The sequence below is a fragment of the Camelus dromedarius genome, chromosome 20 (assembly GCF_036321535.1).
Source record: "Camelus dromedarius isolate mCamDro1 chromosome 20, mCamDro1.pat, whole genome shotgun sequence".
NCBI classification, from domain to species: Eukaryota; Metazoa; Chordata; class Mammalia; order Artiodactyla; family Camelidae; genus Camelus; species Camelus dromedarius.
This window is the reverse complement of record NC_087455.1, coordinates 23464324-23484699: the sequence shown is the minus strand read 5'-3', so window position 1 is coordinate 23484699 and position 20376 is coordinate 23464324. Positions and strand designations below refer to the sequence as shown.

Sequence of the window (20376 nt, the reverse complement as noted above, 5' to 3'; positions counted from 1 at the left end):
CTGAATAATAACATTTGGGACATGTTTATTTAGCAACCTGTGTGATATATAGTGCTTGTCTCAGTTTCTGTTGCTACACAGCATACTGGCCCCATATCAAATGGCTTAAAACAGTCACCATTTAATTTGCTCACAATAGTGTGGGTTAGGAATCTGGGATTCTTATCTCTGCTCCGTGATGTGGGGGCCTTCGCTGGGATAGCTTGATTGGAGCCATGTCATGGAGGTTTTGATCTTGGATTTCGGCTGAGTTCTTCACTCCGCCCCCAGGGAGTGGCCTCTCCACTAGCCTAGCTTGGGAGTCTTCACAATACTGCAGGAGAAAAAACAAAACAAAAAAATCTAAATTCTTTACACATCAAAACCATTAAGAAAAAATACATTCATTTTTTTTTTCAAACTGAAAAAAGGGAGCACTTATTGTCATGAATTGTATCAGTGGCAGAATATTCTGTAGTACAATGTCCTTCCGTCTCAAAGGTTACAGGATGCATTGCTATAGGAAGCACAATGTGGTCAGTAGATTCTCTTCTGAAAAAGAAAAGAACAAAAACATAAATGATTTTTTAAAAAAGATAATAGAAAAAAACGGATGAAAACTTTAGAATTCTACAAGTATTGCACACTCTGCTCTGTGTGGTCACCACTACTATTGACAGCAGTAGTCCAAGAATAAATTACATGAAGGAAAATAATGTTGGTTATCTGATGTTCACAAACTGTGGGAGGATTTAACACACTGCTTAAGATGAGTCCTTTAAGTTCCAAACTCTAAATATATCTAACAAGTGTTTCTTGAAGCTTGTCTACCTTGGAGAAAAAGAAAGAGAGGGTTCACAATCTTGCAATACAAAAGTAGCAAATGACTTAAAGCAAATGTGGAAAACAGTTAAAAATGGTTGAATCTACATGGAGGGCACATGGGTGTGTGTGGTACTCTTCTTCCAACTCTTCTTTATGTTTGAAATTTTTCAAAATAAAAAGCTCAATATCTACCCCTACTTCCCCCAAGTGAGGCTTCTTCACTCCTCCGTCCAGTGCATGGGGATCAGACAGACGCTCAGCACCCTCCCCTCGCTCCCCTACTGTCCCTCATTTCAAACAGCCTCTCTCCAGTCCTGGGCACTGGGAAAGGACCCCTAAGGAACAGGTACTGATGCTACAGAAAGTAAGTCTACCCAGAGTCCCCCTACCCATACTCTTCTAACTCTGAGACCCTCTCTACACTTGTTTATGCTTAAACTCATCCATTTGACTCAATTTCCAAAATTATTTCGTTAGGGATTATATAGTAATTCAAAGTCAATGAAAACCCAAGTGGGAGAGTATGAAAGCAAATAATAAAAGGAAGTCAAATACTATGATGATTTTTCCCCCCTCAGGAAAAAATTTAAAGATTGAATTTGTCCTGGATGACACGGTTCGGGCGGAGTCCAGGGCCTTCAGCCTCGCCGCACACTCTGTCTCCGGCGGCGGCGGCTACAGCAAAGCGCCCGCCGTGGGCACAGCCGCCCAGATGGTGACCACCGTAGGGAGCTGTCTGATGGGACGGCTGCTGCTCTCGGAAATATTTACGACTGCAGTTTTGATTTTGAACGTAACTCCAGGTAAGCAGAGTTCACTTTTTCTGTTTCTCTTCACGTACTTAGGTACCAGAAAATGTTTAGTAAAGACTGAGTGCACGGCATGGCCCCGCCGCGGACACGAAGACGCAGAATCGAATCAGCCGTTGAGAAAGTGGCTTCAGTGGTAGAGACAAGACCACCCTACGGGAATGTTACTCACATTATATGATGGCATTTAAGATTGTGGGGAATGAGAAATGCAGGTTACGTTAGGACTGTTTCAGTTACCAGGGTCGGAAGCTCAGCTCCAACTGGTTTAGGAAATGAAGCGAACTCGCTTAACAGAGAAGTCTAGAAGTAGTCTGATTTCTGCCACGGCGAGAACCAAGGACTCAAATGATGGCATCCAGAACCTTTCTCTCTCATCTCTCGGCTCCATTCTTCTCAGTGATAGGTTTACTCCCAGGCTGACTCTCTGCCAACACCACCAACCCTCACCGTACAGGTACCTCCAGCAACTTCGTTTTCACATTCTGCCGGCTCAGCAGCTAATGCAGAAAGAGCAAACCTCTTTCCCAACACTGCCGGCAAACATCCCAGAGCTGTCATTGGCTGGGGCTGCCTGCCCTTTCCTGAACCCATCACTGTGGCCACAAGACGCTGTGAATCTGAGATGGGGTAATAATTTAAAAGGACACCAGTATTTCAGTAGTAAAAGCCAAGACTAGATTTTAAAGTTAAATATGAATAAGATCAGGATGAAGGGAAATAATAAGGATGGTTCTGGGAGTAGCAGAACATACTGGAGGCCGGGGCTTCAGGAAGAAATAATCCTTTCCTCCCTCCTGATGGTAGAAACTAATTCGAAGCCAGCTGTCAAGGGAGAAGCATGGTTTCAAGAAACCCAGCCCTGGCTTCGTACAGCTATAATAGGGCAGGAAGGGTTTGGAGCTGAGGGATAAAAGATAAAGACCAGCACAAAAGTTATTGTATTTTAATGCCAGTTTTCTTGTCTCCACAATTCTAACAGAAGTAAAACTTGTCTATTTTATAATAGCATGATAGCATGATTGCTTCAGTTCATTTGTTTCTTCTCAGAAGCATTAAAATATAAGGTATAAGTAGTGCTTATTATATATTTGTACATTTTGTGTCTCCTCATTAAATGCATTTTTTCCTAATTATCTTCACCAACTTTCCTCCTGCTTGTACTTGACAACTTAGGGATTTTACAAAATTCAGAAAATTCTATTTTCAAGTCATTAGTAAATAATATTGTTCCTGGTGTCTTTTTAGGACTGTTTTCCAGATTAAAAAGTTAATCACCAGCTTCTCCTTTGCTACTAAATAAACTATAATTCTTCAATTAAGACATAAGGTAGACACTATAGTCTTAGTTCTTTCAGGATGCTATAACAAAATATCACAGATTGGGTGGCTTAAAGCAGCAGAAATTTATTTCTTACAATTCTAGAGGCTGGAAGTCTGAGATCCAGGTGCCAGCATGATCAAATGAGGGCCCCCTTCTGGGTTGCAGACTTCCCACAGTATCCTCCGATGGTGGAAGGGCTGGGGAGTTCTGAGGGGACTCTTTTATGAGAACACTAATCCCATTCATGAGGGCTGCACCCTCAGGACCTAAGCATCTATCAAAGGCCCTACCTCCTAATAGCATCAAATTGGACGTTAGGTTTTAAAACATATGAATTTGAGGTGGAACATATTCAGACCATAGCAGTCTTTAATGAAATGAAAATCAATTTTTTATAACTTTGCATTCTGAATTACAGTATTTCACTTCTAAGAGTCATGAAGTTCCACTAAATAAAATGACAAAACTTGAATGTGAAAAATACAACGTATAAGCACCACAATTCTTTTTCCACAGCTCCACAAGGGTACATTATTGATGCTAACATTAAAGTGGTAAACTTTGAAATACTCATTTTTACATACTACTTTTGCCATATTAGTCATGCCATAAGATATTAGAAAAGTTAAAATTAATAAAACATATTGTAAATCACACTGTTACTGCTACTTAAAAAATATTTGTATTGTTTTTGCTTTTCAGGAAGCAACTGAAGTACTGTTGTGAAGAACAGGTTGAAACACGAATATAAGAACTGCTTATTTAAGAGCTATTTTGTTGCACAACAAGAAAAAGTCTACAGCATTGTCAAGAAAATATGCTAAAAATATTTTTGTAATATGTAAAATGCACTAATTAATTAGCTTTAATCACAAATCATATTTCTTCAAAATATAATTTTCTTTTGATTCCTTATGTTTGTATGTTCTTATTTCGCTTAAAAAATTTTTAGAAATCTTTGATTTGTGAGCAGATATACCACCTCCAAGTTGCTGAATCAACAAATCATAAAATTCTTTAAGTAGTTGAAAGATCTGGTCTAGTTGTTTTTTTTGTTGTTGTTGAGGTATAGTCGTTTTACAATGTTCTGTCAAATTCCAGTGTAGAAGATCTGGTCTAGTTTTGACTTAACTTCTTTAGATCAGATTGAAAGCATTTTGAATTGTTGTGTGTACTAGGGGAATCTGGTTTTCTCTATCCAGTCATAAGGCTCTGATTTCCAATGATGTAAGCCATTTTAATTTGTAAGGGTTTTGAAGAAATGAGATTCTTTCAGACCTTTTTTTGAGACTAAATTGCTGTTTTTCAGATCCACAGGAATTCTAGATTATCTTAGATTTCTGGGCATGCCAATCCTGGCCAGAAAGAGTCTTCTTGGTGTTCCCGGAACAAGTCCAAACTCCTCTGCTTCCTCCTCCTTCCCACTCACAACTGTCACTTCTAAGAGTGTGACCTCCTGTAGCCCAAGGGTACACCAGAAGAGATACTTATTTTCAAGAGGAAAAAATTAGGGAATGCAAAAAAAGCCACAAATTAACATAGCTACATTAACCAAAAGCTCTCATGCTGTAAAAATTGCACTTTTTACTCAGAAAATTCTAAATGAAATGCTTAATTTAGAGGAATAAACCCAATAAACACTTTGTGGCCATGTTCAGAGCAAGTAGAGTTGGCACTCACAGGAGTTACCTTCTAGCACGTGACACTCAGGACACATTTGGAACAGCTGAGAGAATCCAACGAAACCCAGAGCTGCTGCTTCTATATACCATTTCCTAGTATATTCACCCCAAGTCATTGTTAATCTTACTTAAGAGAAAAATTATTAACATTTACCATGTAGTAAATCCAAATATCTTTGTATATTTGTGGCATTTCATTCGGTCAAATCGACATCTATTTACCATTTATTGGATACCAGGCATTCTAGTGAGAAGAGTGCAAGGAATAAGATCCCATTTCTGCCATCCATGAGTTCACACGGTAGTTGGGAAAACAGTGTGGGAAAGGTGTTACACAAAGATACAACATGCCACGTGAGAGGGACAGACGGTGCCAGAGGGGCTTAGAGGAGGGGCACTTGGCTGGGGGAGAGGGCATCCTGTGTGGATGGAGATGGATGAGGGACAGCTTCCAGAAGAAGATGGTTCTGAGATGAGTGTTGAGGAATAAAGCATGAGATTAGCCAAGGAAGAGTGTCCTGATAGAAGATGTGGCAAAAACAAAGGCTAAAACACCACTAGGTAGAGTTCCTTGAAGACATGAGGCTTTTCCTTACTCAACATTTTTCCTGCCATCTTACAAAGTATCTGGGACTAGTAGATGCAGACTCACTCTGCAGTGGATGAATGGAGCATGGGGAAATCAGCAGGCAGTCTGGTGCTACCTGAGCTCCAAACACGATCAGAGGAAAAGCAAGAGGCAAAGCTGGGGGGTGGGGTGGATGGGGTAGGGTGGGGAAAACTGCCATTTTCTGTGCTGCTTAGATTTACTCTGTAGGTCCCAGGGATGCAGTTTTAACCAGATTATTAAAACAGAAGTTTGGGCTAGGACAAATTGTAAAGGGAGGTTCTAACCAAAGATACAAAACTTAAAAGTAGGCTCAAGCACTAACTGACGGAAGTCTAATCAAGTATCAGTGCTCGACCCATTATATGCCCCAAACCCCAGGGAACACCTATTAAGCTTTCCATGGGGCCTAAATCCAGTCCTTTCCTCCTGACTCCTGGCGTTAGGAGCTGGTACCTTCACTCCTTCCCCTTTGTAAGAGAGCCTCCCAGAAGAGCCATCTCCAAAGAACTGCTCTCCAGACATCCTCCTCGAATCTTCTACTCTTTCAAACTACCTCCTTTAAAAGGGTCCTGCTTGGTTTCAGTCCCCTCTTTTCTTTGATACTTCTCAGTCCTGAGGGGCATAGGGGTGGGGCGAGAGAGGGAATAAAGTTTTGGAGAGAGATTAACTATAAACTCGGCAGGGGAACTGAGTTTTGGGGGACTGAGTTTCACTAATACAAGTCACTTGAATTTCTAACAGGAATTTCTAAAAATTTGCTTCTTAGCCACAGACTTTGTTAAAAAGTTCCTGATTTAACTTCTCTAGGTTTTTGGCTATCTGCTCTTTTCTAAAGTTATTATATTTTTCTGAAGTTATTATAGTACATACCCATAATTATTTATGCCAGATAAATTAGAACTTTGCTACTTTTTAAAATACCTAGTTGTTAAAAATCCATGAACAATATGGCTTCACATAGCCTTCATTCATAAACTAGCCACTTTTTAAAAAAATAATGTTTCTTTGAAAAATCCTGCCTTAGAAATTCATGTTTAAATTTTTTAAAATACTTTTTAATGTAAGAAATGGCTGTTTAGCTGTTGAGCAGGTCATTAAAAAATACTTTGTGTATTAGTACTGTTTCTCCAGAATCTGAAAAATTCATAAAGTGAATAAAGTAAATATAATGTTCCCATTTTGGTCAACGTAAAAGACAGAGGATAAGGAGGTAATAAGAATATCTTCTGTATTTCTGGTAATAAGTGAAACATTTATATCTTGTACTGCTATCTCTGCTCTTTTCTAAGCGCTATCATTTTATGATGATTGCAATGATTTCTAGATGAGACATCTACTTTTACCTTTTCTCCATTTTATCTAGAGTACTATCTAAAATACTACTACTGCTACTACTATTACTACTACTAATAATAAAGATTTACCCATCCTTACTAAGTGCCAGAGACTACACTGAATGTTCTATGTGAATTCTTTTCCTTACATTTATGCTATGAATTTATTATCCCCTTTTCCAGATGAGGAAACAAAACTAAAAAGATGAACTTAAACCCCCAGTTCTCAGAGCTTTTACGAGTAAAACTGGGATTCAAATCTAACTCCACAGCCCAGTTTCAACATTTAACTGCCTCCCACTCTTCCCCAAGCAGTAGAAAATGTTTCACTGTGAAGAGAGATTTTTAGAAAAACACATTTATGTCCAAATTCCTGTTCAAATTCTAGGTTTATACTTTACCATCTCTATGCCCTCAGGCAAGTTCTTAGTCTCTCCTCTATTTTCAGTTTCTTCACCTATAAAATGCAGAAAATATCTACCTTGTAGTGTGGTATTTGAGGACCAGTGATATCATATATAAGACACCTAACCCAGTGCCCAACAAGTGGTAAGTCCTCAGTAAAAGGGAGCCACTCCTGTTATTTTTCTGACCATAATATTACCTATATTATGTCGATTGCTGGCCCAATAAACCATTAGGCTTCTTATTACACCAGAGCAGTGCCTCACATGTAATAAACACCATGTGAGTGTTAACTATTAGAATCATTTGCTGGGCACAGGGCCACCTAGAACAAAGACTATCTCTCAGCAGTGAGTGCAGTGAGGAGTGATCAACTTGTGTGCAGTGAGTTATAAAAACAAATAATCTTGTGGCATATTCTAGGAACTTTCCTTGAAAGATGGCTGTTAGGCATCCCTGTGCCCTTTCTTCATCCATTCCTGTTTCTCCTGCTACATGGAACAAGATGCCTTCTTGGACCAGGAGGACAAAGCCAGCCACTTTGGGGAGGGTGGAGAAAACTCAGCAGAAAGGAGTCTGGGCTAGTGACAGCATCAGCCCTTGCTCTTTCAGGGTTTCACTACTACTTGGCCAGAGTCCTATTCCTAGCTATCTATCTCCTGGTTTTATCAGATGTCTAGGTGACAAAATGTGAGAGGAACAAGACAATAGGGAATTCATCCTTCCTACGGGGGAAGGTGGGCAGAGACAGTGCCAGAGCAAGGAAAGAGTTTTAAATACTACATACATCTTTGAAGTTATTACCTGTATACTCCAAAGCAGAGATGCTTAAACCTTGAGCTGAACCCATGGTGTATTTGGTTTAGGAAATGCATCTGAAACAGTTGGAGGGGCAAACCATGCTCATCAGTGGGCATTTTCAGCTTCCTTGGGCTGGCACCAGCTGGCAAGAAGTGTCCAATCTCCAGTGAGAGAAACATAGAGACTTATTCCCCCAAATTCACCTCCCCAGGGAGTAGCTACAGACACAATGCGTAAGACCAAAAAGGAAGGGGCATGCTCTCGGGGTTATAGTACGTATTTGAATACTTGTGGGCAGTCTGACCAGCTACAAGCCACATTACTTGCTGGCTCTGATATACTACTCCAGTTATTGTGATCAGATCATGCTAAAATTAAAAGGCTCCTCAGGAAAAACTGTTCTTCCAGGAATTCTGTTTACTCATAATAAGCTGATTTTATCAGAGAAATACATTTAGGTTAAGGGCCATGTGTTCTTTTGATTCCTGTAACATACCTAGCACACACCGTGCCCATGGTTAAGTGTTGAGTAAATTGTTTAATTAAACAAATGAATAGACAGCATGATGAAACTTTTCCTCTAAAAGATTTTTGACATAAAGAAATCCTACCAAAATAGTATAGAAATTGTACTTTATCCTGACTTACTGCCTTAACATTTCAAATAACAGTGTCTGAAATTCACACCCAGTTAAAGACCACTAGTTATGGTAGCCATGGTAACAGGCTTAGTGCCTAAGAGCAGAAAAAATAACTCCTTTTGAGAAAGATACTTATGAGTGTGTCTGGCTACATGGCAAGAGTATTTTCCTTTGGCTTTTCTTTAATTTATATATTTAGGCAGATGATTGTTTATACATGTAAGTTCTCCCTAGGAAGAGAGAAATAAACAAATTAAGTTTTTTATACTGAAATTTTCTAGCATGATTATAACATAGATTTAGTTCTCATTTATAAAGGATTTAATTTCAAATAAAAATTAAAGCAAGAAATATATATTCCATTGTGAGGAGGTGAGTAATTTTCACTGTATGATATTACATTATACACAGGCAAATGCCTTTAGCAAGAATTGCTGTGTCTAATATTTTAAAGGGCCAGAGGTGGTCACAGAAGGATCCAAGAGCAGCAGTTCGAAATAAAGAGATTAAAAGCAACAATCAAGACACGTATCCTCCTAAGTGAATTTGAATTAATGGAGGACAGCAAGTCTCTATTTTGAACAGGAGAGTTAGCATGAAGAAGTACGTGCTTGAAAAATATTTCTATTAATCATGCAGTGAAGTACAGAGCTTATTTAGAGGATCGAAGATCGTTATGATAATCCTGGCTTGTTAAAATAATAGACACTGAGAAGGAAAAAATGGACAAAAATTGTCAACAGATACTATTATGAGAAAAATATACCATGAGTATTGAGAAAAAATATGGAGAGGAAAGGGTAGCGTTGCAGGCGTTTTTGTTCTAACAGCTGCTCTTTTACCCTGTCTTTAAAGCAAAGGAAGCAAAAGAGGTGGGGTGGGGGTGGGGGGTGTACTCAAAGCATAGTTTCAAAGCTGAGTGTTCCCTCTTCTTTCCCCCTAATGTGTTACTAATAAATAGATCTCTTTCTGGTTGCTGATGACAGAAAATTCACCTCTGTTTTCCCTGGAAGCACTATTCCTTGTTGTGAGCTAAAAGAAGAGTCTATGGACTTGAAGATGATAAACCTGTACGCCTAAAAGCTTTCATCGATTTTACCGCTTTGTTTCCAACACATTTCCACATATGTTATGTTATTTACTTTGCAAAATAAATCCACAAGGCAGGAATTATTAACCTAATTTTGTAGATGAGAAAACTAGGGTTCAAACTTGTTCAAGATCAAAGCCACAATGTCCATCATGCTGTCGCTAAATAGATTAGGCTTTCATTGCTGGTTCAGTGTTGTTTTATTTTTAAGTTTTCAATTCATATACAAGATAAATCATGCTATAAACTGTTGTTATATTGGTTATATGAATCTCAACACATTTACCCTTAAAAATAATAAATGGCATTAGATTGCCAGACCTGCTCAGATCAAGTCTACTTAACTCAAAATATAACTGAACTATATTACAGCTCTAATAACAACGTGGACAGTAGCCAAAAAGTATTACATTACTGAACCTCACTACTGGAACATAGGAGTGAAGAGTTCAACCCATCTTTTTATTTGATTCCATTTCTAGTAAAAGATACGGATTTTTTTTCAATTCCTATCCAGGCCTCTTCTGAAGGGACTTGATTAACTAAATTGTCCTTAAACATGGATCTGCCTGTATTTAGCAATAAAAATTACTACAAATTGAAGATATGCTATAGTAATAATTATGATGAAAAATATTTATTTAAATGCTTCATACAAAGTTAATTTTAACAGAAAATAAATTAAAAAGCTGTTTCAGAAAAGATATATGCACCCCTATGTTCAATGCAGCATTATTTACAACAGTCAAAATATGGAAGCAACCTAGATGTCCATCAATAAATGAATGGATAAAGAAGACGTGATATATATATATGTATATATATATATATACACACACACACACACATACACACACATAATAGAATACTACCCAGCTATAAAAAAGAATAAAATCTTGCCATCTGCAACCGCGTGGATAGACCTAGAGGGTATTATGCTAAGTGAACTGAGTCAAACGGAAAGACAAATACTGCATGTTTTCATTTATATGTGGAATCTAAAAAAACAAATGAACAAACAAAACAGACAGATTTATATAGATTTATACAGAGAACAAATTGGTGTTTGCCAGAAGGGAGGAGAGGGTTAGGGGGTTGGGAGAAATAGGTGAAGGGGATTAAGTGGTACAGACCTTCAGTTATAAAATAAAAAAGTCATCGGGATATAATACAGCATAAGGAATATAGTCAATAATACTGTAATAATTTTGTATGCTGACAGTTGGCTACTAGACTTATTGTTGCAATTATTTCATAATGTACTTGATTGTCAAATCACTATGTTGTACACCTGAAACTAACAGAATGTTGTACATCAACTATACTTCAATAAAAAATTAAAAATAAGCAGTTTCAGGGATTGACCCTAAATATTAAATGGTGATTATGGATATTAAAAAATAGGGGGAGGTTATAGCTCACTGGTAATGTGTCTGCTTAGCATGCATAAGGTCCTAGATTCAATCCCCAGTACCTCCACTAAAAAAAAAAAAAGTCTAATTACCTCCCCCCCAAAAGAAAAAATAAATAAAATGATTCTCCAGCATATTAAAATGTATTATTTTGAAGGCAAGCAAAATTCTCTAGAAGAGAAAGATCAATAAAACAATTCGTTAAAATTATCACCAGATAATCCTTTGCTTTCAAATGTTCAAAATCCACTATATGAGCGGCAAGGCTTTGTCTTGCTTGATCAAGAAATGAATGTGATTTTATGATCTTTATTCAACCATGAACAGCTACTCATCAATAAAAAGCCATTAATGTCCAAGTCAGAACAGCAGGTCTAAGATTGTGCTAAGGAAAAAACCAACCCTTAAGCAAAAAGCCAGGGAACTGAGTTTGGCAAAATCTGGAAATGCTGAGTTGTGTTTGCAAGGTCTGCCCCACTCCCCAGGCAGGCATGGAAAGTCAGTCGACAATACTCATACCTAGCTGGAGAACTCAGAACAAGGACGCCTGTCCAGGCTTTGAACAGGGAGAGTAAGTGATGAGTTGGAAGCTGACAAAATGAATAAATCAAGCTGGGGGTTGGGGATCATAGATCAGGTTATGTCCCTATGCTCCTCCCACTTGACATTTGGTGGTTCCCCATCCCCATCCCACCCAAGTCTTGGGCAGAGGTCAGGACTTCAAACTGCACACATCCAAGACGTGGTCCCCAAGCAAAATCCCAAATTACTGGCACCTGTGATCCCCAATTACAGGATTACTAGTCATCAACTAGGGTAAAGATGACTTTTAAATAGTCTTTTATAGGTAATTTTAAAGTAAATTTTTAGTTTGCAGTATTTAGCAAGCGTTCTGTTTCTTTTGTTATTGTAGTAGAAAACAAGTATTCAATACTTGTTTCTAGAAAAATATATATCTTTTCATTTGCAAATGGAAATTTTAATAAAGAAAATAAGAATAATAAGAAAGAAGGGAATATAGGGATATAGTAAACAAGTTGAAGCAAAAAATACAAGTCACTAAGGAAAAGCATTTTGAAAACATGTTCATGTCAAAATGTAGGCTATTTTGGATTATTAAAGTTTGAATTATTGTAATTTAGGCATTTGTTAGAGCAGGTGTTTAAAAGGACTGCAGAGGGTCAAGTTGACTTCGGGAGGTGTAGTTACTGGGAATGATAATGTAGTAACGGAGTAGTAAGAGCAGCTCTTATCTGTGAATGTTTGCTTTGTAACTAAGCTTGCAATCATTAGCCACGAAGTAGGCACTATTATAGCCATTTTACTGATTAAACTGGGGTTTGAGATGGAGTAGCTTATCCAAGGATACACAGCCTCTTTTCAGAGCAACAGTCATAAACATTCTCTTTCTTCCTTCTCCTTCTTGGGAATAAAAAAATTATTAGTAGAAACGTGCTTCAGATTGGGGTGGCGTAGCGAGGGTGGAGGTACTAGGAAGTTAAGTGGGCGGGTAAGTGCTGGTCAGGATGTCAGAACAAACTTTTAAACTTCCAGTTAAAGGAAATTAAGTTAAAAATTACTTCGAAAGTCCTGAATTAAATTCAGCGTTCAGCACCCCTAATGGTCGAGATCTGGCCTACCCAGATCCATCATTCTGAGGCATTTTTTGCAATCTAAACACTGTTTTTCTTTGGTCCCATCTGGTAGGGGGATTCTGTGGGTTTAACGAAAAGAGGTATGGTTGGAGCGGAGAAACGCTGTACCGAATGCGCGGCATCACAGGATGCAACCAGACACTCCGCAACAACAGTCTGTACCACCAGCAACGGTCACATACACAGAAAACTGCGCCTGACCAGTCGAGGCCGCTGCCACGCCAGCCGTCGCCGTTAGCCCCGCCCCCAGCGCTCATTGGCTTTCAACCCCGACGCCAGACCAGTAACCTCTCGTCTATTGGTCCAGACAGGACCGGGGCGGGGTGCGGAAGTGAGGGCCTGGAAACTACCGAGAGCCGTCCTGGAGAGCGAAGGAGGAGGGGCAGGGGGTGGGACTAGGGGAGGGTTTCCCGAGGAAGGGGCGGCCATGGCAGCTGCGCGGCGGCAACGGCGGCTGAGGAGGAGCGCGCGCCCGGCTTTGAATGAGCGGGGCTGGGACTGAACGGGCGGAGCGCGAGCTCGAGGAAGCGACCGGCAGCGCGCGTGCGCGCGCCTTGTGTGCGCGCGCGGCCCGCGGCAGCTCGGAGTCTCCGCCGGGCGGGCGGGGAGGGGGAGGGGCAGGTGAGTGTGTGCGGCTTGCGCGTGCCCGTGAGGGGCTTCCCTCCCCCACCCCACCCCCACCCCGATCACTACCCCGGTCTTGGGGGGGGGGGTATCTTCTCCCCTTCCGTGATTAGCCCTTCTCTCCATCCCGCACTTCCCGCCCTCCTGCCTTCCTTTTCGCCCCTCCACCCAGTTTCCCCCGACCGAGGCCGACTGCCACTCTAGGGTAGTGTTTCCGGGTCAGTGTGACCTTTGGGGTGATGGAACCGCGACCCGGAGCGGGCCCCGGGCGTGTAGCTCTTACCATGCCGCGCTTACGCGTGGGAGACCGGCCTGCGGAGCGGCTGCCGGGAAACCCTCGAGTCCCCAGATCCGCTCCCCACAGGGAAATTTGCCCGTTCTCCCTGCCCCTCTTCTACTGGCCTTGCTCCTTCTCAGGCAGATTTTTCCACAATCCGAATCCCAGCCCACCCGGCACCCACTTGGAACAATTTAGAGCGTTTCACAAAACGCCGTGCGCATGGCGTCGGATTGTGTAACCTGAAAACGCCCCTGTCGTTTTTCTCATCTGTACAGTGGGTATGATTTTTTTTTTCCATCAGCCAGTTTCAGGTGGGTAATCTGAAGTTAAAGCATTTTAGTTATGAAACTCTTCTTTTTGAGTCTTTCAGGGGACTTTTCTTTGCCTTTGTAAGAGCTTCACTGGTGTTACGTATTTGAGGGCCTGACTTTGAGTTGCTAGTCATGGTCCAGTGTTCCAGTGTTCGCCCCACTCTTTCTCTTACACTCTACTTCTAGTTCCCTATCTCTTGCCGCTGCCGAACGTTGATTTTTCAGATTTACGTAATTTCAGGTAGACTTTGTTTTTGGAGCCTTCCAATATTCCTTAATCTACTTGAAGGAGTTACAAACTTAAGTTTAGGGCTGTTCTGTACAGTACTAGATCACATGGTGTTTCAAATTTTGGTATTAAAAAATTCAAAAATACAGTTTTAGAAGTAGAGCCGTTGATGACCCGTTTAGTGTGTACCAGCATAGATGGTTGCTTGATTTATTTAACGAATATAGTAACTCTGCTGAAAAGATCTCACCAGCAGTTTGCAAGGAATTACAGGGAGGAAAGAGACATTTAATCTTTCAGTTTCTAATGCAGCATTCTTTTTTTAAATTGTAGGTGAATCTTTTTCACTTGACACAGCCAAGCTTTCATTCTTAGTGGTTTTCTGAAGATGTTAGTCTAAAACCCCTGAGAGTAAGTTGCTTCGTGGTTCTGAACTTTATTCTGCTATATCAAGTTTTGTTATTTTTCTTGTAATTTTAAGGGAATTTTAATTTTACGATTACATTATATTAGCATTTCTCAGTTCTGGAAAGCAATCAAAAAGTAAGGTAGCTGAAGATACATACCCCTCAAATTGGTGACCTAGAGAGCATTTCAAAAATCAACTGAGGCAATGACTATAAAATTAAAGATTTCTTAAATGGGATATGGTATGGGAAGAGCCTGGGCTTTGAGGTCAGTCTCTAAATTGTGGGTGAATGAATCTGAACTTCACTAACAGATGAAGTCAGGGTCATCTGTTAAATGAGAGTAATGAAACTCACCTCTTGTTTTTGTCCTTAGGATTACAGTGAGGCTATAGAGCATACATCCTCTAGAACAGTATTAAATGCTCATGGAATGATAATTTCCCTTCATTCAACAAGTATGTGTGTACCTAGCATGTGCTTGGCATTGGCTAAGACCTAGGAATACTGAACTGAGCAAGACTGATGGGAACATTCTCTCCCTAGTCCTGCCCGTAGTCACTAGCTTGTGACTATTAAGCAGCGGGCACAAGATTTCTCTGTACTGGGTCAGTAGTGTTTCCCTTCACTCAGGGTAGTATCTGTTGCATAAGCATAATATGTGCTAAATATATATATATATATTATTGAATTAAATTGGAACATTAAAGTAAATATGGGTCTCAAAGAATATTCCTGCCTGCAAGTCACTGTAATTGATAAAATCAAAAGTGTTGCATCTTGATAGTTAACTTGATTGCATTTTCCCCGTTTTGGTTCAGCTAGTTGTAAAATTACTCTTGGATCCATCACTGAATTACTGAGAATGTTTATTGTTTATGAGGTATTCTTGGCTTTTGAATTAAATAGAGCTAGGATTGAATTTAGATCATTGGCTGTACTATCATTGGCTGTGCAATCATGGAAAATGAGAATAATAATATCTACTGCGTAAGGTGGTTTTATGGGTTAAAATAAGATAATATGTAGATAGTACTTGGTACATAGTAGCTTCCCTCTTTCTTATCACAAAAGCAAATTTTCCATAGAATGAGGATATTCTTAATTGTGAAGGAGAGAATTCTAGTCTAGTGTTAATAATAGTCCCACTTTCTAATTTACTGTTGGAACAAAACTCTAAATTTTATTCCCAGTTATCATTGAAGTTATTCAGGTTGATAAATACTTATTGAACAATGACACATAGCATTATTTGTGGCAAGGTGATGACCACTGTTAACTAAGGCTCTCTATGAAATTTATTCTCAACTCTTAATTTATGTATATCCTGAGACCCACTCTGCTTCATAGTCTTTAAATGCTTTCACCCTTTAAAACCTCCTGATAGAGTATCTCCTCAGCTCTGTTGCCTTTTCCCTCTAGTGTCACATGCTCTGCAGTCTCTCTTCTAGTTATCTTTTTTTTTTTTAATTTTTCTGAAATTTTAAGCTAAATCTTCATTTAGGGACGTTTGCTTTGTTTGGTTGAGTTTTATTCTTGACAGTCAGCTTTAAAATGAAGCTTTTATTCATCGTAATTGTTCAGATCATTCTACTCATAATGAAACAGTCAAACCTTTCAGGTCTTATTTTGCAAATGGTAACTGGACATAACTAGGTAAGATCCTTATGGGAAGGATTGTGCAGGATGGATAAGGTATAGAGAAATAACTAAGTACAAAGCAGAAAATAAAAGTGCAGTCAGAAGAATACTGGAATTAAGACTTTGCAGTAGTTCAGCAAGAAGTAATAAAGGCTTATGCTAGGGAGATGGCAGTGGAAATAGGGAAGAATATGGATGGGCAGTATTAGGAAATGGAGTAAAGTCTTTTTGGCAGTTTGCAGGTTAGGAGAAAGGAGGAGTCAGAGTTGTTGCGTTTTTTGAATCCTAGTAAACCACTGATTGGGGATGTTTTTGACAGAAGCATTTAAGTTGCTTGAAGAGTGAAATTCTTAATATTTTCTTGGTTCAATTTCTTTAAGTCGCAGTTCTTTCCCTCCTCTCAGTAGGCCAGCTCCAGATACAGATGTTCAGAAACCGTTCAGCTCATGTGGCGGTACAGCCTGCACGTGACAAAATGCACGAGCACTGCTAAGGGAGCCTTTGGAACTTTGTCACTGTAAAGAGTCTACTTCCTCTTTCTACTCTCTAATCTTAGAAGTAGACAACGTGTAGCCCTTCTTTAGAAGGGACTGGCTTGCTTTAGTAGTGGCTATACAGAGCAGTCAGGTACTACAAGAGTTAACTGTGTTTTCCTTGCTTCCTGGTTTTGTTTTGTTTTGAATTTTTATATTAAGGTGTAACACACAGGCAGTATACATAGTAAAGTATGCTGGTATTGCTACCACTCAGATTGAGATGTAGATCTTAGTTCCTTGATGCTTCCATACCATCCCCCCACCAGAGGTGATCACTGTTTTTTAGTGTTTAATTTTTAACCTACTCAATATAATATCTTACTAGTTGATAACACTATTAACGTGCTGTTTTCAAAACTCTAGGAGGTAATTGCGCATATCTGATAAAAACAAAACAGTGCTCTCTGCTTTAATCCACATGAAATACATTTTAAAACAGTATATTATTAGTAGTACAGTGATGGTATATTTATCCAGGGAGATTTGAATCTTTATGTTATATTTATAAATTTTATTGTTTATCTTATACCCATATAATAGAATTTTTAAAAAGTCAACATTTCAGTTTTGAATAGATGGAACATACAGCTGTCCTTTTAATTTGGTTCCATGATAATTGTTACTTAAGTTATGTTTTATTTCCTTTTAAGTAAATATGTATAGAACTAAAGTCCAAATACACTGTTTATTTTTTTTTATTTTGGAAGAAATATCAAATAATGTTTTCCCCTTTTGTTTTATGGAATCACTCTACTCTAAATATTGGTATTAGTCAACTGTAACGATTGCTTGGAAAGTTGTTACTTAATGGACTGGGAGCAGGATGAGTTTTAGTTGTGTCTTTGTTGTTAGCTTCTTGCCTCACCTTGAGCAGAAAAGTTAACTTCAGTGTATCTTAGTTTGCTGGTTGAGAAAACTAACAAGTTGGATAATATATTGATACATTCAAACTACTCCAACATAGGAATCATATGATTCTAAATGCTTACTCAGTAATATTCTTCTGACGAGTAAAAGGCAAGGGAAAGCTAAAACATAAAATTCCATTGTCAGAAACACCATTCTTCTGTGTCTGTATATGCCTGTAATATCCTGTGACTTGATTTAACATGTGATCTACTCTACCTCTCTACAGTGGAAAAATGACCATCTCTCATGAATTAACAAATTTTAGATTCCTTTTCCCTCTTGTGTATTTATTTTGAAACTCTAAATGAGGAAACTGTGGTTATTTAATATATTTAATTCTAACTTGTGCCAAAGCTCATAATATTTAAATTAGTGCTTGTTAGGATAATATATATAGTACATATATGGCACAGGTGATTAAATGTGTAAAGAAATATTTGGAAACAGTGACCATGTTTAAAAGGCTAGCAAAACAGTACCTGGTTTTTTTTTTTGTTTCTTTTTTTTTTTGAGAACTTTTTATCTTGTGGTTGCCATGACTTTAACTAGTTCCCAATTCCATAGCATTTCTTTTATATGGAATCATATGTTTTGATTTAATCAGAGAGGCAGTATGTGTGTGTGATCTTTCAGGACTTGACCATTAGAATCAGACTCCTTGGGTTCAAATTCCACTTCTGTAACTTGCCATCTCTGTGTCTTCGGGCAGATTACTTAACCCCTCTGTGCCTTGGTTTCCCTATCTAAAATAGGGATAAAGGAGTACTTGCCTTAAGTCCTTCATAGGGTTGTGAGCATTAAATGAGTTATTACATGTAAAGCATTAAGAGGAAAGCCTGTAATAGAGTAAGAGCTGTTATGGTACATTGAAATGCTGCTATGAAATAGAGTTCCAGTCCTAGAGAAATTCTATAATATGTGTCCTGTCACGAACTGACCTAGTTTCCTAATGGAAGTTGACTCTCCAGAAAGAGTTATAAATAATCAATACAAGATAATGATATTAATGACTTCTTTTAAGATTCTAACCAGAATCTGAAACTTTCATAAATGATATATTGTTTAAAAAAATATCTTATTAGAGTAGATTGTTTTTACTAGATTTTTTAGCTACAGTTGACATACAATAAACTGCATGTATTTAAAATGTACAGTTTTATCAGTTTTGGTGAAACTGAAAACCACCTATAAAATCATCACCGTAATCAAAGTAGTAAGTATATCCAATACCTGCAAAAGTGTTTGCTCATGCTCCTTTGTAATCCATCCTTCCCCATCCCAAGCATCAGTGATATACTTTTTGTTACTATAGATTTGTTTGTCTTTTCTAGAGTTTTTTTTTAATAAATGTCATCATATATTATATATATATATTTATATAGTTTCTTTCATTCAGCATAATTATTTTGAGATATATCTATGCTATTGCTTGCAATAGTAGTTCATTCTTTTTTGTTTCTGAATAGTATTCTGTTATGTGTATATACCATAATTTGTTTATCTGTTCACCTGTTAATGTATATTTCAGTTGTTTCCAGTTTGGAGCTATTAAAAATAAAGCTGCTATTCAGATACAACCCATTATTGTATGGGTGTATACTTTCATTTATCTTGGATAAATTCCTAGGAGTAGAATGGCTGGGTCATATGATACATGTTTGTTTAACTTTGTAAGAAACTACCAACTGTTTTCCAAAATGGCTGTACCATTTTATATTCCCACTACCAGTGTATGAGTTATGGTTGCTCCACATCCTTGATAGTACTTGGTATTTTTAATTTGAACCATTCTAATATGTATGTAATGGTTTTTAAGTATTGTTTTAATTTGCATTTCTCTGATGATTAATGATGTTGACCATTGTTTCATGTACTTATTTACTATTGTATATCTTTTTTGGTGAAGGGTCTATTCAGACCTTTTGCCCAGTTTTTAAAATTGAGTTGTTATTTCTTACTGAGTTTTGAGAGGTTCTACTATATTCTAGATACAAGTCCTTTATCTGATTTACGCTTTGCAAAGATTTTCTCCCAATCTGTGGTTTGTCTTTTTATTCCCTTAACAGTGTTTCTGAGTTACAGAAGTTTTTAATTTTTATGAAGCCCAGTTTATCTTTTTAATGGATTGTGCTTTTGTTGTCATATCTAAAAAATCTGTGCCTAACTCAGGTCACAAAGATTTTGTTCAATTTTTTTTCTAGAAGTTTTGTGGTTTTAGGTCTTACATTTAGATCTGTGATCCATTTTTGAGGACTTTTTGTAAATGGTGTGAAATACGGATTGAAGTTTTTTGGGTTTTGGTGGCTTTTGGGGGGCATATGGATATCTAGTTTTTCCAGCACTATTTGTCAAAAAGACTATCCTCTCTGCATTGAACTGCCTTCATATCATCATCAAATTTGTTGCTCATGTTTTGTGAGTCTCTTTCTCTACCTTCTGTTCTGTTCTGTTGATCTGTTTATCAGTTCTGACTGCAGTACTGCACCGTTTTGATTACTGTAGCTTTATAACAAGTCTCACAATTAGGTAGTATTAGCTCTTCTACTTCATTCTTTTTCAACATTGTTTTGTCCATTATAGGTCCTTTACATTTCTATATGAATTTTAGAGTTAACTTGTTAAACTTTAGAGAAGGAAGCCTGCTGAGATTTTGATTGGGATTTCATTGAATCTCTAGTTCAATTTAGGGAGATTTGATATCTTAACAGTATCAAGTTTTGAGCCGTGAAAGATCTTTTTAAGTTAATTAGGGTCTTTTAATTTCTCTCAGCAGTATTTTATAGTATTCAGTAAGTATACAAGTCTTTTATTAGATTTGTCCCTAAGCATTTCATTTTTTTGTACTCTTACAAATGTTTTTTAAATTTCAATT

At 38.1% G+C, this 20376-nt stretch overlaps 2 protein-coding genes and 1 long non-coding RNA gene across 5 annotated transcripts in view; 2 read left to right on the top strand and 1 right to left on the bottom strand.

Moving 5' to 3' along the window:
• The window catches only part of PKHD1L1 (PKHD1 like 1), a 134044-nt gene extending 129652 nt beyond the window's left edge, over window positions 1-4392 (top strand). Inside the window, exons 77-78 of the mRNA XM_010985141.3 lie at window positions 1383-1607; window positions 3640-4392. Coding sequence (XP_010983443.3) covers window positions 1383-1607; window positions 3640-3650 — 236 coding nt within the window. The 3' untranslated portion in view covers window positions 3651-4392. The remainder of the gene's footprint in view (window positions 1-1382; window positions 1608-3639) is intronic.
• Window positions 9-13632, bottom strand: LOC116148914 (uncharacterized). 2 transcript variants are annotated; one of them, XR_004132502.2, is made up of 3 exons: window positions 13475-13632; window positions 418-531; window positions 9-313 (listed from the first exon to the last, which is right to left on the bottom strand). It is a non-coding gene; the product is annotated as an uncharacterized LOC116148914 (long non-coding RNA). The 2 variants fall into 2 exon arrangements; XR_010377043.1 differs by having other exon boundaries at window positions 9-531.
• The window catches only part of EBAG9 (estrogen receptor binding site associated antigen 9), a 22474-nt gene continuing 15093 nt past the window's right edge, over window positions 12996-20376 (top strand). The window contains exon 1 of one of the 2 annotated variants that reach the window (XM_064476892.1): window positions 12996-13188. The gene's annotated coding sequence lies outside the window, so the exon portion shown is untranslated. Of the gene's footprint in view, window positions 13189-13763; window positions 13783-20376 lie in introns of those variants that run through there. The other variant, XM_010985140.3, reaches the window with a different exon arrangement.